General features: G+C 42.6%; 2 protein-coding genes across 5 annotated transcripts in view; both read left to right on the forward strand.

The window, feature by feature from the left end:
- Window positions 1–9,622, forward strand: part of plch2a (phospholipase C, eta 2a) — a 120,485-nt gene extending 110,863 nt beyond the window's left edge. For 3 of the 4 annotated variants that reach the window (XM_026332129.1, XM_026332131.1, XM_026332130.1), the window contains 3 exons: window positions 191–270; window positions 3,316–3,697; window positions 6,811–9,622. In XM_026332129.1, the coding sequence (XP_026187914.1) occupies window positions 191–270; window positions 3,316–3,697; window positions 6,811–8,486 (2,138 nt within the window). In that variant the 3' untranslated portion in view covers window positions 8,487–9,622. Of the gene's footprint in view, window positions 1–190; window positions 271–3,315; window positions 3,698–6,810 lie in introns of those variants that run through there. The other variant, XM_026332132.2, reaches the window with a different exon arrangement.
- A 1,816-nt stretch (window positions 9,623–11,438) lies between these two features.
- On the forward strand, window positions 11,439–17,571 carry LOC113145435 (probable glutamate receptor). The gene is made up of 10 exons (XM_026332167.1): window positions 11,439–11,564; window positions 11,705–11,779; window positions 13,688–13,719; window positions 14,333–14,512; window positions 14,978–15,201; window positions 15,318–15,415; window positions 15,725–15,942; window positions 16,059–16,278; window positions 16,647–16,897; window positions 16,985–17,571. The coding sequence occupies exons 2-10, from the start codon at window positions 11,716–11,718 to the stop codon at window positions 17,081–17,083; spliced, it is 1,386 nt and encodes a 461-aa protein (XP_026187952.1). The 5' UTR covers window positions 11,439–11,564; window positions 11,705–11,715; the 3' UTR covers window positions 17,084–17,571.
- The last annotated feature ends 417 nt before the right edge of the window (window positions 17,572–17,988 follow it).

The raw sequence follows: 17,988 nt of genomic DNA on the forward strand, positions 1-17,988 counted from the left end.
TAAAATGGTCTGACTGTCAGAGACAGTGAGGGGAGTCAGTGAGTAGAAGTAACCACAAAAAGAAACCAGTTGATGTGCATTAGCCTTTGGTTCAATTCTGATTAAAATGACATTTATATACCTGTTGCTATTGCTATCCGCACACTTGTCTTTGGCTCACCGACTATGTCTGTGATGTGTTTATGTGCAGGTTATCGCCACGTATACTTAGAAGGTATGGAGGAGGCTTCCATCTTTGTTCATGTAGCTGTGAATGACATCACTGGTAAGGTAGGTACTATCCAGGAGGTCACCTGAAAAAAATCTTTTATTTTTACTCTAAAGTTTAAATTTCCCCTAAAAATGCAACTTTAAAAAAGCTCTACAGATTTTTTTCTAATTATTATAGTTTTTTTTTGCTGCTATATTGTTTGTACATTTTAGTGGCCACATTTCAACTCAACTTTTATGGAAAACAAGGAAAGTAAAGAAGAAACATTAGACAGTGTTGCTTGGCTAATAATTTACTTTTATGTTGGAAAGGAAATGTGTATGCAGTGTGGATGTAAAATTAAACATATAGAGTAGAAACAACCAAAGGCACAGTCTACAGATGGGAGACACTCCATACCATTGATGATGAGCTGTAGGCCTAAATGTTATTTAAAAATCTAAACTTCTAGTTCTAGTGTGTTGAACTGTAGCCAAAGGTATGTTATACCTATGTCCACATACGATAGTTTGGGTCTGCTTTGTCTTGGTTTTCTGCACCTCAGCTCCTGTTTCTCCTGATTCTGTGAAATTTCTGCTTCAGATTTGTCCTTTTTTGTTAAACAATGCCCCCTGTTCATTAAGCCAGCACCACAAATTAAATGGTTTTCCCACTGTTTTGTTGAGAACTGCAACCCCATCCAGCATCTTTGGGGTTATAAATGAACAATGACTGCCAGACCTTTCTGTCCAACATCAGAAATAATCTCATGATTTTGGGCATGTAATCGTCACCATATTCATGCAGTTACAAAACATGAATGTCTAAACTTTTACAGGAAAATAGGTTTCCCTTCTGTTCAGGTTAGCATAAGTTTCATCTTAAACAAAATTTATTAAATATTTATTTAAGGGAAATAAAGTTTGCATTCAAAGGATTATTATAATGTTTTGTCTGTGTGTAGTTTTGATGCTGTTTTTGTTTCAAAATGTTATTCCCGGGTCATAAATAATGCGGTTTATTTTGTAACACACTCAGATGTCTCCAGCCATATTGTAAATGGCCGCTCTGTTGTTCGTTGTCCTTGTTTTGAACTTCCTCTTGCTCAGCAGTTTCTGTGTGTCTCCTGTTGTTTTAACTCCCCCACCCCCTCACCCAGCCCATTTGTTCTTTCTTTCATCCTCTCCCTCTCTGAGTTTCACTCTCTTCCTGTGTCTCTTTGTGATTTCAGTGGACCTCTCTTTTTCCAAACGCTCCATTTAGAGGCAGAAAATTTTTAGGAGCCCTGAAGCTGCCGCTCAAATCTCAGGTGTAGTGAGACCCAGTCGGCACCTTGCATGAGCCACATGCTCCACCCTCTTTGCCACCCAAGTGACACCCTGCACACGACCCTCTTGTCAGCCAACTGCAAGCATTAAAAGCTCTAAAGCTAACTCATGCCTCTCATGAGTTATGATAGCTTGACCTGCCTGCATCGTCATTACCCCCTAAGTAGATCCAATGTCATCAACCTGCACAGTTAAAGAGCTGGACAGAGGAGAGAGATGTGAGTCAGGAAAGCTGCCATGCTGCACTGACTTCTCTAGTGTTTTTTTTTTTCTTTTCTTGCAGAGAGCATTTTTTCCTCTTAACTCAGGAGTTTTTTCAGTGTGCTGCACTGCAGGGGTATACAGTTCCAATGTCTTTGAGGACATTTTTTTCCCCCTTTCATCTCCACCCTTGTCTTTTTATGACTCTCTCTGCTATTTTTTTCTTCCATCTGGAAAACAGGAAAATGCTGTGTAGAGACATTTTCCTGACAGTTTTTTTTTTTTTTATTGTCAGATTATTTTAGAATTTCTCTTTTATGCAGCAATTGCTTTTTTTCTTTTGATCATCTCATTCTAGATTATACTCGTTTTGCAGTTTCAGTCCTGCAATAAATTCTCCTACATGAAGGTAAAAATGTTCAGTTTGTGCTCGAGGCTGTTTTAGGGAAGTGTTAATTCGACTCTGTGGTCATTTCGGCGGCTGTAGCTTGTGCTGCTGTTGAACTGTGCTGCATTATGTCCAACTAACAAATCATTATGTGCAGTTCAGCCTGCATTTCCTCTTTTATTTCAGAGACCTCTTTTCTTTGCCTCCTTGTCTTTTTGTCTGCCCTGTTGCATTCTTGTTAACACATTCTTGCTCACACAATTTGGATCTGCTTCTTTCGTTTGACACTTTTATGATGAGTGATGTTTAAGTATTGTAGTATAATCTGATACCTTGTCTCACTAAAGCTCCTTTTAGATTTGCCATTGCTCTGTAGTCTAAGAATGTCAAAACAAACTGCACATTCGTCAGAGTGTATGAATGTTCTCATCACTATCATTTTTGCCCCAGTCATTGTGACTTTTGACTCATATCATGCAGCAGCTATGAGCACAGTAAAGACCCATGTACTACAGTCTAAAGTTTGTGTTATCTGAATATTAATTAATATTAACAGGTGAACCGTTTGAAGATGAGCTTGACTATTTTTCATTTTACCTTTTGTATTTTTTATCCATAAACATATCTCCTTCCACTCTAATTTATCGTAATGCAGTTAATTAAAAATACCTTTATGTGAACATGGTATCTCCTTCGTCATTACTGTAGTGTTCTTGTTACTCAGATCCATCCACAGTGTTTTTATGGCTTTACTACAAGGGAGTACCAAAATTGGAAATGTTACATTTTTACACACTACTTTAAATAGTTAACACAGTGTGTTGTGATATATGTTTGTATTTTTAATAATTAATATTTTAACCCTGGGACTACAGCTGCTGTGTACAGATGATTAGGTGTTCAATATGTCTACTAGGCACTTTGAATCCAAGTGGAATTCAAAGCTCTTTGGCATGGGTTACAGCTGAATGATCATGTCAGAGACTGTTAGAGATCATTCATTGTTATAGGAAATGTCTTGGGTAAATGTAGACATTGGTGGAAATTGAACTTTTTAAGCATGCTCACAATATAAAGATTGCATTGGTGGTGTATTATTATAATAATGCATGTGGACAAGTACCACATGCATTATTTTATTATTTTCTTTTATTATCACAAACATTTTGGTTTGTTGTGACAATAATATTTTCTTGTGCTTTTGGCAGGCCAGACCAGCCAGCGGCATAAAAGGGCTGTTTCACAGAAACCCAAAGCAGGCTTCCCTGGACAGCCATGCTGCTGCACAGCACAGCCGTAAGCACCCGTTTGGTGCCCATCTTTTGCGCCGCACTGCCAGTGCACCAACCAAAGGTCAGCCCAAAATCAAAAAGGGCTTCCCAGAGATTGCCATCGACACCAAAGACTACAGCTCAGAGGGCGCTAGTGAGGAGCGAGAGTCTGAGGACAGGGGCAAGGCATCTGCTGCCACCTCTCACCAGCCCACACCACCACAACACCGCAACGGGGATTCACTGGCATCCCACCAATCCCTGGGGCCCTGGGACCATCCTGATGCCAATGGGGCTTTTCACCCTGAGGAGGGTAAAGGTAAGAGCTCAATTTTTGCTCAGCGACGACCCATGAGTGAGCCTCTGAAACGGTCTAATCGGCTCCGCTTTCATGACCCGCTGGACATGAAGCCAGGTGTGTTTGCCCGTGTCGCATTTAACAGTTCAGGGAGGGTGGGGATGTCATCCAACTGCATCACGTGTGTAATTGGCTCCAGTCCAGAAGCTGAAAGAAAGGGTCAAGTTGAGGAAAGACAGGGATGCAAGTCCAAAATGTCAGATGGGGAGAGACAGAAGAGAAGTAATTGCTCCTCAACCAAGAGACAAGTTCAGCCAGAGCCTGTAGTCAAGCCCCAGCCCCTTGCTGTCCAGCCGGAATCACAGCAGTCTCCAACTAAACTTGAGTCCCGTGTGGAGACCCAGTTTCATTTCTCGCCCCAGGCTCTCCTCCGACCTATGCCCTTACCTAGATACAAAGCCAGGCAAACTCTGGGTGCTCAGTACATCCGATCTCAGCGTGACGCATCACAGAGGAACACCCAGTCCTGCAGCGTCCCCCGTAGATGCTCCCCCAACACTGTAACACCTGCACCAAGTCTCACACCAGACTACACAACCAACCTCCGCTGGCAGGCAACTCCCCCCAACTATGGCTCTGTCTGTGGGCCCTTGCTCACCCATCTCACAAACAGTCATTCAAATAAAGGTCTTCTGCTCAGTGACAGTAGCAGCTGTGACAGCATGGGTAGCCTGACCAGCTTGGGGTCACCTCCTATGCTGCCTCCACGTTCTGTCCTCGACAGTCGCAAGAGGGCTGTTGGCACCCTGCAGCGTGAGATGAACGCCCTGTTTGCCCAGAAAATGGAAGAGTTGCGGCATAAGTCCCCCATGTTCTTTGCTGGTAAGATGTATCTGCAGCCTTAGCAATTAGTAGTAGTGGCTGTAGTTGTCCTTTAATATACAGCAGAAACTGCAAATATCCAGTTAGTTTTCATACATACTGAGACCACAACTGTTTGGTAGCATGTGCTGTCAGACTCTTCCATCTGCTGTGCCCCTGTAAGCCACTCCTTGACATCCCATGCGTCCCAAATTTAAATCCCAACTTATTTCTTTACATCATTTCTAATTCAGAGTTCAGTAGTTTTCCTCTTTCAGTTGATTGATTCCAGTTTTTTTTTTTTTTCTTAAAATACTCTACCTCACACTCCCCAACTGCTTCACAGATGAGAGAAGTGGTAAGTTTTTAACCTACATCTAGGCTTATTAGAAGCCATGTAGCCTAAATACATGCACATTTAGGTGCATTTACACCACTGCACCAGCCAACAGCGAGCTGTCCTTCCTAAGGGTACCACAGAGTTCCCAACTGTCTGAGACAACACACCCTTTCACAGTGTGCTGGTTGTTATCCACCACTAGCTAAGTCATGCTAGACATTAAGATTCTCTGTAAGCCACATAATCCCCCCCACCCCCACCTCCCCCCAGATCATAGGTCTCATGAAAAATTGGGCCTGAGACTTGTTTCTCTGCATTCCTGTTATGAAAAAGCAGTTCAGTGGAGCTTGAACACTCTTAGGTGGGGGAGTAAATCTCAGTGCATTGACCGAAAGCCTGAAGAAACCAACATAGTTTTGAATGCTTAATTTTTAACTGGACTTTAGTCAAATCTTTACTTTATTTAGACATGAACTGTAAATTATGACTTTTTCCTGAAAATAACAACAGCCTACAACAACTGGCTAGGCAGTCGATTCAAGACACTGACATCTGTTGGGATGAAAACCCCCTTTTCCTCCTTCACATGACATGTTTCAAGGGAGTCCAGATTATGCTGAGGATGTTCCTGCCAAATTCATACCTCACATGTGATGACCATGTGCAATCATTTACTATCAAAATGGAACTTGGGGAAAACGAAGTAGTTGTCCATGTTACAAGGAGCGAATGTGTGCTGACACATCTGTTTTCATGCATACCCTAGTAGTTGGTAAGTCATGTGATAACCATCTATCTCAGCAGCTTTAACTCTTTTCTTCCCTTTCAGTCAATCTCATGTTGTTTTGGAGATCAATCGGTGATAATGTCTTATGTTAAGATGCCTTTTATTGTCGTGTGAACTCTTTCCTTGCCTCCATTCTCCCTCTTCTTTCCAGTTTTGCTAAACTCCTTTTTCCTTTCTGTCCCTTTTGCACGCCCTCTCTGTTCCTAGTGCAGAATTGAGGGGATGACCAGATTCAGGTAAACCGCTTAATGCATGCAACCTTTAAATACATCCTGCACACCTTCACCTTCACCTTCACCTTCACCCATGAGTTTCTCTGTGTCACTAGTCCGCTTCTCTCATGACCCATCTGTCACAGTTGTCATGGTTGGCTGGTATTTGAAATCCATATTCTTCATTTTCACATTTTCTTGAAATTGCACTAACACAACATGACGTCAATGAAAGTAACGAGAGCACCACCATGTCAGCTTCATCATTCGTCAACATCATTAAATAGGGGCCACTCATTGTGGGCAAGTGGAAAACACTTGTCATGAAAGGTGCATAAAATAAATGATTATATTTCCCAGAGCCAGGGCCTATGCAGTGAGTTGAGTTTTAAATGGTAAATCAGTTTACTGTATAATTGATAAATTTTAAAACATTGTTTCCTGGAGCTTTGAACAACATCTGAACACACAACAGGGAAATAAATTTGCTGATGATTAAAAGCTCAGGTAACTCAGCTCAGTTATTTGACCTGGTATTCAATTTTTTGTGTCAGGTTTGGGGCACTGGAAAGTGTCTTTTCAATACAAAACTAAGTTTTAATTCTGTAAGCCTTTCTTCTATATCAAAGCTAAATAAAGGCTGTATCTTCAGATTTCTTTAAGTGGAGATGTTCACACACCACATCCACCAATTGCATCTCTTCACCATGCACATGTGCATGTCTCTTGTCTTCTTTGTGAACCAATACAAACTGATTAAACATAGCCCTGCAAAGTATTTTTAACTTGGCAAAGCTATTTAATATGTACGAAAACATATTCCGCAATAGTTCAAACCACATCCAGACAAATGTGCAAACTTCACTCCTGGTGTCAGGGTGGCATGACTTCCACTGTCTTCACATTGATATGCATTTATTCTTTCTCTCCACAGACTGTTCCACAGTGCAGGCACCAGCTTCTCCTCTTCATTTTCTTGCACTAAACTCTGAAGATGCCCATAAGACTCGTTTCATCCGCTCTGTCTCTGTTCCAGAAGAGAGCCTGTCTTCACATCACTCCTCATTGACACCACTGCACTCACCATCCACAGCAATAAATGCAGACTCCTCTGTGACCCTTGTTTCAAATGGGGTTTTGGATAGTTCTACACAGGAGAGCGGACACTCTAAAAATACTCCTGCCCTTTCCAGAACAGTGTCGCCCCCTCTGACAAACCCTGCTGAGAAGACTGTACCATCACAGTGCAGCAAAGACATCCAGACAAACAGAAGCATTTATTTATTCATGGAGAACCCCTCAAAGCAGAGGGAAAACCAAGAAACTCTAAAGGCGAAGGCAAAGAAAAATGGTACAACAGAGTTGATGTCTGCCCACAGAGCTGAGTCTTGCACTGCAGCAGTGTCCACTGGAACCACTTTAGTTCCTGCAAACCAGACAGCCCAAGCCAAGAGAGCCCTTTTTAGCAATTTGTCATCTCACACACCAGTAAGAAGAGCAAAAAGTGAGGGCCATGTACGTGTGGCTGTAGCGTCATCTGGACAGGCCCAGTCAGCAGTACCAGAGGTCTGCACAGATGCTACTGTGAATGACCGTCTTTGGAGCAGGCTGGAGCCAGGCAGCCACCGAGACAGCATGTCGTCCTCTTCTAGCATCTCTTCCAACGACACTGTCATTGACCTGTCCCTGCCTAACCTTGCCAGGAAGAGCCTCACCAGTCTGCCCACAGCCAGCAACACCTGCGACCCTCCGTGGGTCAGCTGCCGTCACTCAGCATTAGTCTCCTATGATGCCCTTCGAGTTGGCAAGAGCAAGTCAAACCCAAATCTTCAGCAAAGTGGGTGCCCTACAGATGAGCTTAAGCCCCGTCCCCTGCAACCCCCCCAGGAAACCTCTGAGGACTCACCCAGCAGATTCACTCAAAGAAGGCACACATGGAACCGACTCTACATGGAAGGGCTTAAGCAGTCAACAGCCAGCAGGCCATCCTCTGCAGTTACAACTCCAACAGATACAGCTTCTATGTCCAAAAGCCTTGGGGATCTGACGTCTGATGACATTTGCTGTAACTTTGACAGCAAGTACCGCAGCATCAGCCGCAGCTTTATCGTTAGGCCAACCAGGGACCACCTCCGCAAGGGTAGTCCACATAAATCTCAGCCACCTAGCAACCTGACAGAGCAGCTACGGAAGCTGACTGATGTGGAGCCCCTGACTGCCAGCGACTTTTCCCCAGAGAACAGGCCTAGAGAGTCACAGGAGGAGCCTATGGATGAGACCTTGGTGCGAAGGACCTCATCCAGGAGCCAAAGCAGGGTGCGTTACATTGCAAACAGGGCCAAGAAAGCCCAGGAAAGGCAGAGACTTCAGGGTTTGATACAGGGCAGAAGTGCAAGCTTTAGCCTTACTGGTAGCACTGGCAGTGGAAGTAGTGCTAGCCCCATTGAGGAGCGGGGGAACCCTGAAGGGGCATGTTGCGTGGCCCGGAGTCCCTGCACCAGCCTGGACCTGCTGAGTCAGCTCAGCCCCTTAGGATCCCCATCTCCTGGACAGTCCCAGTCCACCCCAGACCCTGAAAACAGTGAAGTCTTTTTCATGATCAAACTCTAAGTGGAAAACTTGGAACTGAGTGTGAGAGACACAGCTAGAAATTTGTTTGGAATATACTCCAGTTTTTCTCAAGTAGAAATCTTTTTTTTTTTTTTTTTAGTAAAATTTGCATTTCATGCAGAATATCTCTGAGAAATCGGGTTGAAAATGCAAATGATTTCAGCATCTACTGGATAAGTTATGTGCAAAACCATGTTTAACCTGTGCATTCAGAAAACTAGCAGTGAATGGAAAGTTATTTTCAAAGCATCTATTACAGCTCTGTCATGTTTTGCACCAAATGTTAGATAATTTCCAGAATGTATTTAGTGAAAAACACCAGGAGTTTTTATATGGCTGTTTCTGTTGACTGTGATCTACTCTCATGTTTGAACATTTTTTTGAAAACTTTACATGAGCATACAGTAGCAATAGATCCCAACTACTGGACAGGATTTTAAATAACTCTTTCTTTTTATTTACTTAAACTGTAATGTTAAAAAAATTAGAGACCTTATGTCTAAGTGTTATCAGTCCACTCATGCACTAGCAATATTTGAAAATGATGGCATGGTATCATATTGAAGATAAAGTATTGTTTGATTGCTAAAAGCTGCAGCTTGTCTTATGTTGTTACTGGAAAAAAAAAATGAAATTATTCCTTCAGTGCAGGTTGAACTTTTAGTATTTGTGTAGTGGTCACATTTTTGTTTGACCCAGCTGCCAATATTTTGCTAACCTTCCTGATCCGCGGCATGTCACAGCACCGAGATCCTGAACTTTAAAGCAGTGGTGGACTACTCCATGCCAAGTTTAGCCCTTTTTATCTGACTGCATGTCATTTACTGTAATGTTTATCCTAAGGCTGTGCTTTATTTTAACGAGACTTTGTTTTAAAATGAGGATTTGTAAATATTCCAAACTTGGTTTCTGGATTGTCTAATGGTGGTCGCAGGGGCATCATGTCTGAAACTCCATGTTCTAATTGGTCTGTGGTACTAAAACCAGATGGGAATGATCTGTGTCAAAGCACGTTTATTTGTCAACCTGCTGTATTGTTTGCACTGCCATGCCCGTTCTTTGTGCAAAATTTTAGGGACACTATTTAATTCAAACAATGTGTAATTATGACCTGAATAAATCTAAGGAGAATATTATTGAGTTTCACATCTGATTTATTTCATTTACACTTAATCTATCAACAGTTGTATTCAGATCAGAGACAAAGACAAGTCGTTAACAAACCAGTTAAACTGAGCCTTATACAAGCTGACATCTAACAGCCTTTGGCCTTGGATTTGGCAGGGTCCGCTAGCTGCTCTAATTATGGACTCCGCTTGGGTCTGTGTTTACCAGCCATTGCCTCTCTCAACCTCTCTGGCAAAAAAAAAAAAAAAAAAACAGACCCCCTGCAGGAAGGGAAAATGTTCCAGAACAAATACTTGAGGCTGCACAAGAGACAACAAGCTCAACCAGTCATTAAAGGACAGAATAACATCGTTTCAGTAATGCTTGCCACACGGGGACAGTATTTTTTAGGCTACAAAACTATTTACTTATACTTTCTTAGACCCTAGAATGCTATGCTATATGGAATAAAATGAAGTCATATTTGGATAGGTTTCCTGAAACAAAATATACAGTTTTTCCCTCAGGAATGAGTTCTTGGCAGAAAGTCAAATTCCTTTGGAACAGCATGTATCCTCTGGAATACAAACTATCAACTGAAGCCATATGCGATGGTAACAGTACCGATGAATTCATGCACACCTTTGAGGAAGCTGATGAAAATGTGTTGGTATCAACTTCCTTTAACAGCCCCTGGACATCACTTCTGCAATTAACCATTTGATGTGGACAAAAATGGCAGTTTCAAATTTCCCCAAAGTCTTTTAACCCTAAACTCCTTGAAACCCAAATCCTCAGTCTTCAATTCCAAGGATTTGCGCAGTCCCCCGTGCTTTCTCAGGACACTGATTTGTCAGTCAAAGGTTTGTCCATTGTCAACTCTGTGGTTTCCAAAGCTGACAGCCACCTCTGGCGAGCTGTCAGACACCGCCAGGCCTCTTCTTCAGCTCTGTAAGACTTTGTGAAGCGTGACATGCTCATTTTAGCGCCACAGACTCCACTCCAGCCAGCACACAAACACAAAAGACAGCTTCATTAGGATTCCAAGAAAACTGCGGAGTCCCTTTTAAAGCCGTATTTATCTAGACAATTTGGCACGGCTTGGCCTCTCAACTGAAACCTCCAAGCCCTGTCTAGCGCTTCAGGCCTGAGAGAATGTTTTTGTCTCAGAGTGAATGCAGTCCCTGCTTTCAAGATGAAATCACTGCCTGTTTTTGAAGGTTTCATGCAGATAAATCACTTTGGTCTGTAGGCTGTTGCTCAATTTTTTAGACCAAACTGGCTTTTTTTTTTTTTCTTTTTTTTTTTTTGCTTGTTTTTACCACCATGAACATGTACAGTATGTCTGCTACGACCAGCTGCTGTTTTTTAACATTATGTTCAATATTCTTACAGTTGGTCTTAAAGAGAGAGTAAAGGCTGAGCTTATGTTGAGCATTCCCTCAGTCTCAGACGTACTAGTCAGGAGTGAAAGAAATGTGCTTCAAAACCCCTACTACGTGCCTTCACCCCTACCCACGCCCACCCCCCTTTTTCAAAGATCCTGTTATGTAATGTTAAAAAAACAAGTAGGGTGACCATTAGGGTATTTACACTATAATCTGAAAGCACCAGCCAGGAAGGAGATCAGCTGAGTCAGTAGTATGTTGTAATTCATTCAGTCAATTATATTTCTTCGTACTAGTTGTAACAGCGAGAGGAGGAAAAACCTGGTTCACCTTAAACTCCGTTATCCATGCAAGCCTGATCATTTATTTTGTCAAAACCCCCTGTCCAAAAATCAGGGCTTTATTCCCCCTTTGTTGTCCTGTCTCCTCCCTCCTCATGCTCCCCAATATAAGCCCCCTACTACATTGTAGTGCACACAGCCCTTCCCACTCACCACTTGCATAACTTGTAAAAGTCTTTTCTGGAGTCGTCCCTCATTCATAAGTCAGAGTTTTAATCCACGTTGCACTTGACATAACTGAGGTAAGAAAACTCTTGTTTTATAGTATTTTATATATCCATATTTGAGCATAACATCCCTGAAGTAAATGTGATAGGGTCTTGGTTTCACTGAAACCAATTAATCATGTGTTAGGAAATGTATTAAAGTGTGTCTTTTCCAGGGTTGTGCAACATGAAAGGCAGCATGGCTTTGCTCTTCTGTGTGGCAGCCCTGACTGTGTGGGTAGTCACTGCAGGTAAGGTTAAAACAACCTGGCGCTGCAACACATGCTGGCTAGGATTCATTTAGATCAGAGCCATGGACATTTAGGGAGCGTAGTCTTCATTTACTAGACACAAACATGAAAAACGGTTTAAAGGAAGAAAATCCAACCGGTTACTCATGATCCTCTTTCTGTCACAGCTTGATTTCTTTCTTCTTAAACTTTTCACTGCTCTACTCAGTGTTGTGTCTACTCAGTATTGTTTTAAGGAATCAGCACTTCGAACTTAAAAACTTTAATTTGTGCACTTTTAATTGTGCAATCTTTAGATTTACAGCTGGATGTTTATCTTAGTTCTGCCAACTTTTTTGGGATCCATAGACACAATATGTCAGCAGAGCCAGAGAACACTGCAAACAGTACAGCATGAAACTGTGTAGCAGTGACAGACTCAAGATTAATTAGTTTTGACTAACTTACATTCTATAACTGATCTGCACTGTCCTATGTCAGTAAAAACACAGTTTAGTAAAAACTGTGATTTCATGTCCTACTGTGGCACATTCATTAGGCCAATTCAGTTACTGTCATCCGTGTGCTCGCATGTTTTTAAGGCTTATAATGCAACTTCGTTCCAGCTTTTTTTGCACTGATGTGATTGAATATTTGACACCAGAATCCTTCTGAATTATTTTCAATGTGTGATTCATGTGGGAGGCCAGAGTTTGTGCCCTGTCAGAGAACTTTAATTATTTACTGTGATGTTCCTGTGGTTTCAGTCAACCTGAACACTCATTCAATTAGGAACAACCTCTATTTTTCACCATTGTCAAGTTTAAAAATGAGCCTAAAAATACCAGGAGGTTTGGTTTCTATTCAGACTTTTGCCTAACCACTTTGTTTGGGTTGCACATAGATGCTACGTGTTTATATTTTCTGCCTCTGCCAATGGTGTGCGGAGTTCAATGTTGTGCCGGCGAGCTCTGGCTGACCCATGAGACGGGGTCACGCTTCCAAATCATTTCTCACACTTGACTCTTTCCCCGCTGTCCCTGCTGGACTGCTGGAGTCGTGTCAATACACAGAGGGGGCACCATCTTCTGTGGAAACATCCTATTTCTCACCAGTGGAGGGGCTCCCGTCCCACTGTGGTCCAGAAAGCACTGTGATAAATCAATTAACCGTGTGGGGGGGAGGGCTCTGCAGGCAGGCGGTGAACTGACAGGCATCTCCGCAAATCATAGGCCCTGCCATCTTCTCTACAGGAGCCTGACGGGGTGTCATGGGTTTTATATGACTCAACCGGGCCAGCTTTTGTTATCACATGCAGTTATGAAGGACTTGCACCCCTGGCACCTCCTCTTACCCCCCCTCCCTCCTCTGATCGACCCTGGCAGGGCATGTTAGGTCCTGCTGGACATGCTGCAAATGCCACTGGTCACAGTTACAGCAAAAAGAAAACAGCTCCCAGTGTCATGGGTAATGTCAGAGTACTGATTACATGGTAGACAGGAGGCTGAAAAACAGCAGTGAACCACATCCTTAAGGATGGGTCCCCACTTTGATCCCCCCATCCAACAGAAGCCAAGTTACCCCCCTCATTGTATGGTGCAACTCTCCCCTCAGTATGGAGCCCTTTCTCAGGTCTCCTAAAAACAGCCGACAACAAGACTGTTATTGTCCTCCAGTGGCTGTTTGGCTTATTTACTGCTGCAGCTGAGAGAAAAACACATGAAGGGGCCTCAAAGCAACAATATGCTTCATTAGGCTTTCAGAAGCTGCTCTGCACATAAGCTTGTAGACATGAAACCAAAACCACTAATCATCCAGAGAACTGGCTCAGACTAAATTCTCTCATCTTTGTTGCTAGCTTATGCTGACTTGCTTCATTACAGGAATCCAGAATTTATTGTGGTGTTTGGTTTGTTTTTTTCGTTCTAGATGCCAAGGAGTTATCCATCACCACTATAAAGGTACTGTGTGTTTGTACCACTCTCTCTAGAATAGAATACCATAGAATACCATGAACTGCTGCGAAACAGAATCATTTTGGCTCAGCCTGCACTTTGTGAAAGAACAGTTCCACCTCATTATCCACAGGGGTTTTATTGTTGTTCTTTTTCTGTCAGAAATAAATAAATACACTGACCAACTTTTTACCCAAGTTCTCACCTGTAAACAATCATTCAACTGTTGGTCTGTTTACAACATACAGTATCTGGATTGTCTATTTGCTGTAACAGCCAATGCTCACAGATCTCAACAATAACAATATGATCATGCAGAAAATTTAAAAATGTTACGTATTTCAAACAGGTTCAGTGAGAAACGAACTTGTTTTGAGAGGTTGAGGAAATAATGGCCTGGATCAAACTGTAAAGACTCCACTTAATCTTTATCTTTCCCCTCCTGAGATTTTTACCATTCCTAAATCAAAGGTACAAATGAAACATGTCAAAACTCCTCCCTGTATAAAGATGCATTCAGTGCATCTTCAAAGCTTTGCTTCTGCTTCAGCCCAGTTCTTCTACAGCGATACAACACAGTCCCCATTAAAAATGAGGCTGGTGTGTTCTGGTTCCTCAGGAAGACCCGTACACCATGAGCAGAGGCTCTGAACTGGAGGGGTACTGCATCGACCTGATCTCAGAGCTCTCCAAGAAGCTGGGTTTCAAGTACAAAGTGCACCTGGTGAAGGACAGCCGCTATGGCTCCATGGACTCCAGCGGCAACTGGAATGGCATGATTGGTGAGATTGTCAAAGGGGTAAGTCAGAGACCATACAGCTTTAAATGTGACACATTTACTGAAAACTCTATGTTTTCTTAGAGCATATAGTGTGATATACTAAAGGCATATGAGCCTTTTCTTTACCACAAGCTTGTGGTTAGGTCCCAAAAGTCAAAATCCAAGTTGTCATGTTAATTATAGTCTACGTGTGTATATTGGAGTACATTTGTATTCTTATAAGCATTAAAACAGCCCTAAATATCATTTAATCTGCCTATGATAACATATGAGAACATTGTTAATTTGATGGTGAAGACCTGCCCTATGTTTTTCTAATTCTATGTCCGATTTGTTTTGCTACCTGTTTAAAGTTTTGAGTTTTTCTCATCTCCATAGTTACTGTAGTTTTAGTCCCATGTGGTGTAAATGCTACATTTGTTTAGTGCTCAACACCTCGCGTCCCCACATTACCTAAACTGTGCATGTCTCTGAGTGCATCAGGAGGCCGACATGGCTGTGGCCCCGCTCACCCTCACTGCAGTCAGAGAGCAGTTTGTGGACATGACCACACCCTTCATGCAAACAGGGATCGGCTTCATCCTGCGCAATGACTTGGCTTCTGCAGAGAGCACCTTCAGCCTGCTGTCCCCCTTCTCCACTGACATGTGGGTTGGTGTCCTCATCGCATTTCTGCTCACAGGTCTCTGCATATTCCTGGTGTGCAGGTAAATGCAAGCTTCAAAATATCCTCCAACCTGTTGGCTGATATTACATGTGACACAGCTAGAAAGGCACACTAAACTGTTTTTACAGTGCTGGTCTTGCTTGAATTTTTCTGCAGGATCAGCCCCACTGAATGGGCTGAGCCAGACTCAGAAGAGCACAACTTCACGTTGCTGCACAGCTTCTGGTACATTACAGGAGCTCTCACCCTGCAAGGTAAGGCACTTGTAAATTACTTCTCAATTATTTTGTATGAGCCATTTTATTTTAAAATGCAACAATAACTCAAATTTCATGATGAACAAATGTAATGTTGCAAGGCTTTTATAACCTCAATGACAGGAAAAGCATTTTGTGTTAATTCACCTGCAAAATGTGAAAAATTAAATCAGAGCATTTGTCAAATAATATACACTGATGGCATAATCAAACCTTGACTTTGTTGTTTCATATGGAGCATTCATTTAGATTATGAATATTACATAACAGGTTTACTGCGACTGATTGTGCTGCTACTCCCCTCAGGTGCTGGTCCTCATCCTAAAGCCCTATCTGGTCGTGTGGTCAGCGCCATCTGGTGGCTGTTCACTGTAATGCTGCTGGCCTGCTACTTTGGCAATTTCAGCTCCATGTTTAATTCCAACAACAAACACGTCTCCATCAAGAGTTTTGAAGACCTTGCTAACCAGGATGTGATTGACTATGGCACATTCAATGCAGGATCCACCATGCTCTTCTTCAAGGCACGTTCAGCTGATCCTGCCTGTTTTCTGAGAATGGAAAAAAAAATGTGTTCCTGATATCTTGCATGGTCAGAATACAGTTAAAAATTACAATGGTTTATTTTTCCATTCCCCAGAATTCCCACAACCCAGTGTACCGGCGTATCTACCAGCACATGGAGCGTAAGAAGAGCTATGTGTCCAACATGGAGGAGGGTATACGCCGCACCCAGGAGGGAAACTTTGCCTTCATCGGTGAAGCTGTGTCCTTGGACCTGGCAGTGGCTCGCTACTGTAAACTCATCCGTTCACAGGAAGTCATCGCTATGAGAAGCTACTCCATCGCAACACCTCAGGGTGGGTCGTTTGGTCTTGTCTAGTATTTTTACAAATCAGTCACTGATATCCTGTACTTTGGATTTATCTATTCATTCGGGACCTTCTGTGTAGACTTTTGAGGTGGCCTCATTAAAAATAAGTCTGAGACCATAGATTTTCAGTTTGCTGTTCAGTTTGCTTGCTCGGCTTTGCTGCTAATGCACCTGTAGCTGAACAGGAGTAAATATCTGAAGCCAGGTTCAAACATCTAATGGTAAAACCAGAAGAGTAGAGGATGTTATTGTAGCAGGTTATGTTCATTGGTGTAGCAGGTTATGTTCATTGGAGTGAGATGATCACCAGCCTCTTTCTTCTATCACACCACCCACACCACTTTGCTCCACCAGGTTCCCCGCTGGTCAAAAACCTGTCCATGGCCATCCTTCAGCTCAGTGAGTCTGGCGAGTTAACATACCTGCGGGACAAATGGTGGGCCAGCAGCTGTGTGGGCGGTGACAGGGACCACACCTCCGAGGCCCTGCATCCCCAAGACTTGCGGGGTCTCTTCCTCCTCCTGGGCCTGGGACTGAGTATTGGGCTCCTACTGGCCCTGCTGGAGCTCTTGTCCAGGGCTCGCACCCAAGCTAAGGATGGCAAGGTAGGGGAGAGGTAGGGGGAGCACCACATGGTGTGACCTCATCATGCATTAACTTTATTCCTAATTTTATCACATTTTCTTTCACAGAAATCGTGCTGCTCAGTGCTGACATCAGAACTGAACCGCAGGTTTGGCAGTGGAGCGGAGAGCGCAGAGCAAGACAGCTCAGACAAAAGTAAAGCCTAAAGTAAAAGTTTACATGTTCACTTTTGGTGAGATCCATTCAGAGATGAGAATAAACTGAGCGATCCATCCTGTTCCGTCAGACACACACTACACAGCTTTCTGTTTCTGTAGCTACAGCCATGTGCTCTGTGTGTTTTGTATTCTCCAGCAAAACTTTGACACATTTCAATTAGCAGCTACAGATTTAGATTTTCAAACTAACCCTAATACTAACTACCAATTTGTTTACTATTCAGCGTTGTTGAATGTTATCAGACAGGACACCCCAGCACCTCTCTAACATGAAAAGATTTTCTCTACAGCTGTGATAGTTCTATAAATCTTTGTATATTACAAATAAATCCACCAATATCCCAAATGCTCTCTTGTTTCTTAGTATACAAAACAGAATTTTAAAATGCACTGCTGCTTATTCCACATCAGCTTTATAGAATGAAAGCCACCCAATGTACTAAAAATGAGTAAAATAAAGATAAGATATTTTAGAAGTTTCTATGATGTGAAAAGTGTTGGAATATTTCGTAGCAAGGTGCTAAACATTTGCAAAGTAGAGCTTGGGATTTTAACCTTTCTATGCCGTGTATGCCTCACCTTTTAATGTACAGCTTCCTATGCCCCTGTTTGACCACTTGGAGGTGCTATTGGATTTCTGTTGGTGTGAGGCTCAGTAAGGTTTGTCTCATAAGTTCACTGATCCTTTGCAGTAAACAGAGAACGTCAGTAACACACACCTCTCAGTGTGCATTAGTGCACTCACAGCAGCAGCGTTGCCTGAGACTTGGTAAATGATTTTGCTGAGCATTGAGATGCATTACATGAATAAAAGGCAAAAGTGGCAGTTAAGACATGCTGATATCATAATCATGATAAGCCTTAATGATACTGTAGTATATCAAATAAAATAC

The sequence above is a fragment of the Mastacembelus armatus genome, chromosome 7, assembly GCF_900324485.2.
Source record: "Mastacembelus armatus chromosome 7, fMasArm1.2, whole genome shotgun sequence".
Lineage (NCBI taxonomy): Eukaryota > Metazoa > Chordata > Actinopteri > Synbranchiformes > Mastacembelidae > Mastacembelus > Mastacembelus armatus.

Excerpts from the sequence above, each read along its gene's own strand:
- LOC113145435 (XM_026332167.1), top strand. The coding sequence starts at position 11,716 with ATGAAAGGCAGCATGGCTTTGCTCTTCTGTGTGGCAGCCCTGACTGTG. Across the intron at positions 15,416-15,724 it reads AGGAGCTCTCACCCTGCAAG|GTGCTGGTCCTCATCCTAAA; the intron begins GTAAGGCACTTG and ends TACTCCCCTCAG. Across the intron at positions 16,898-16,984 it reads CCCAAGCTAAGGATGGCAAG|AAATCGTGCTGCTCAGTGCT; the intron begins GTAGGGGAGAGG and ends TTTCTTTCACAG.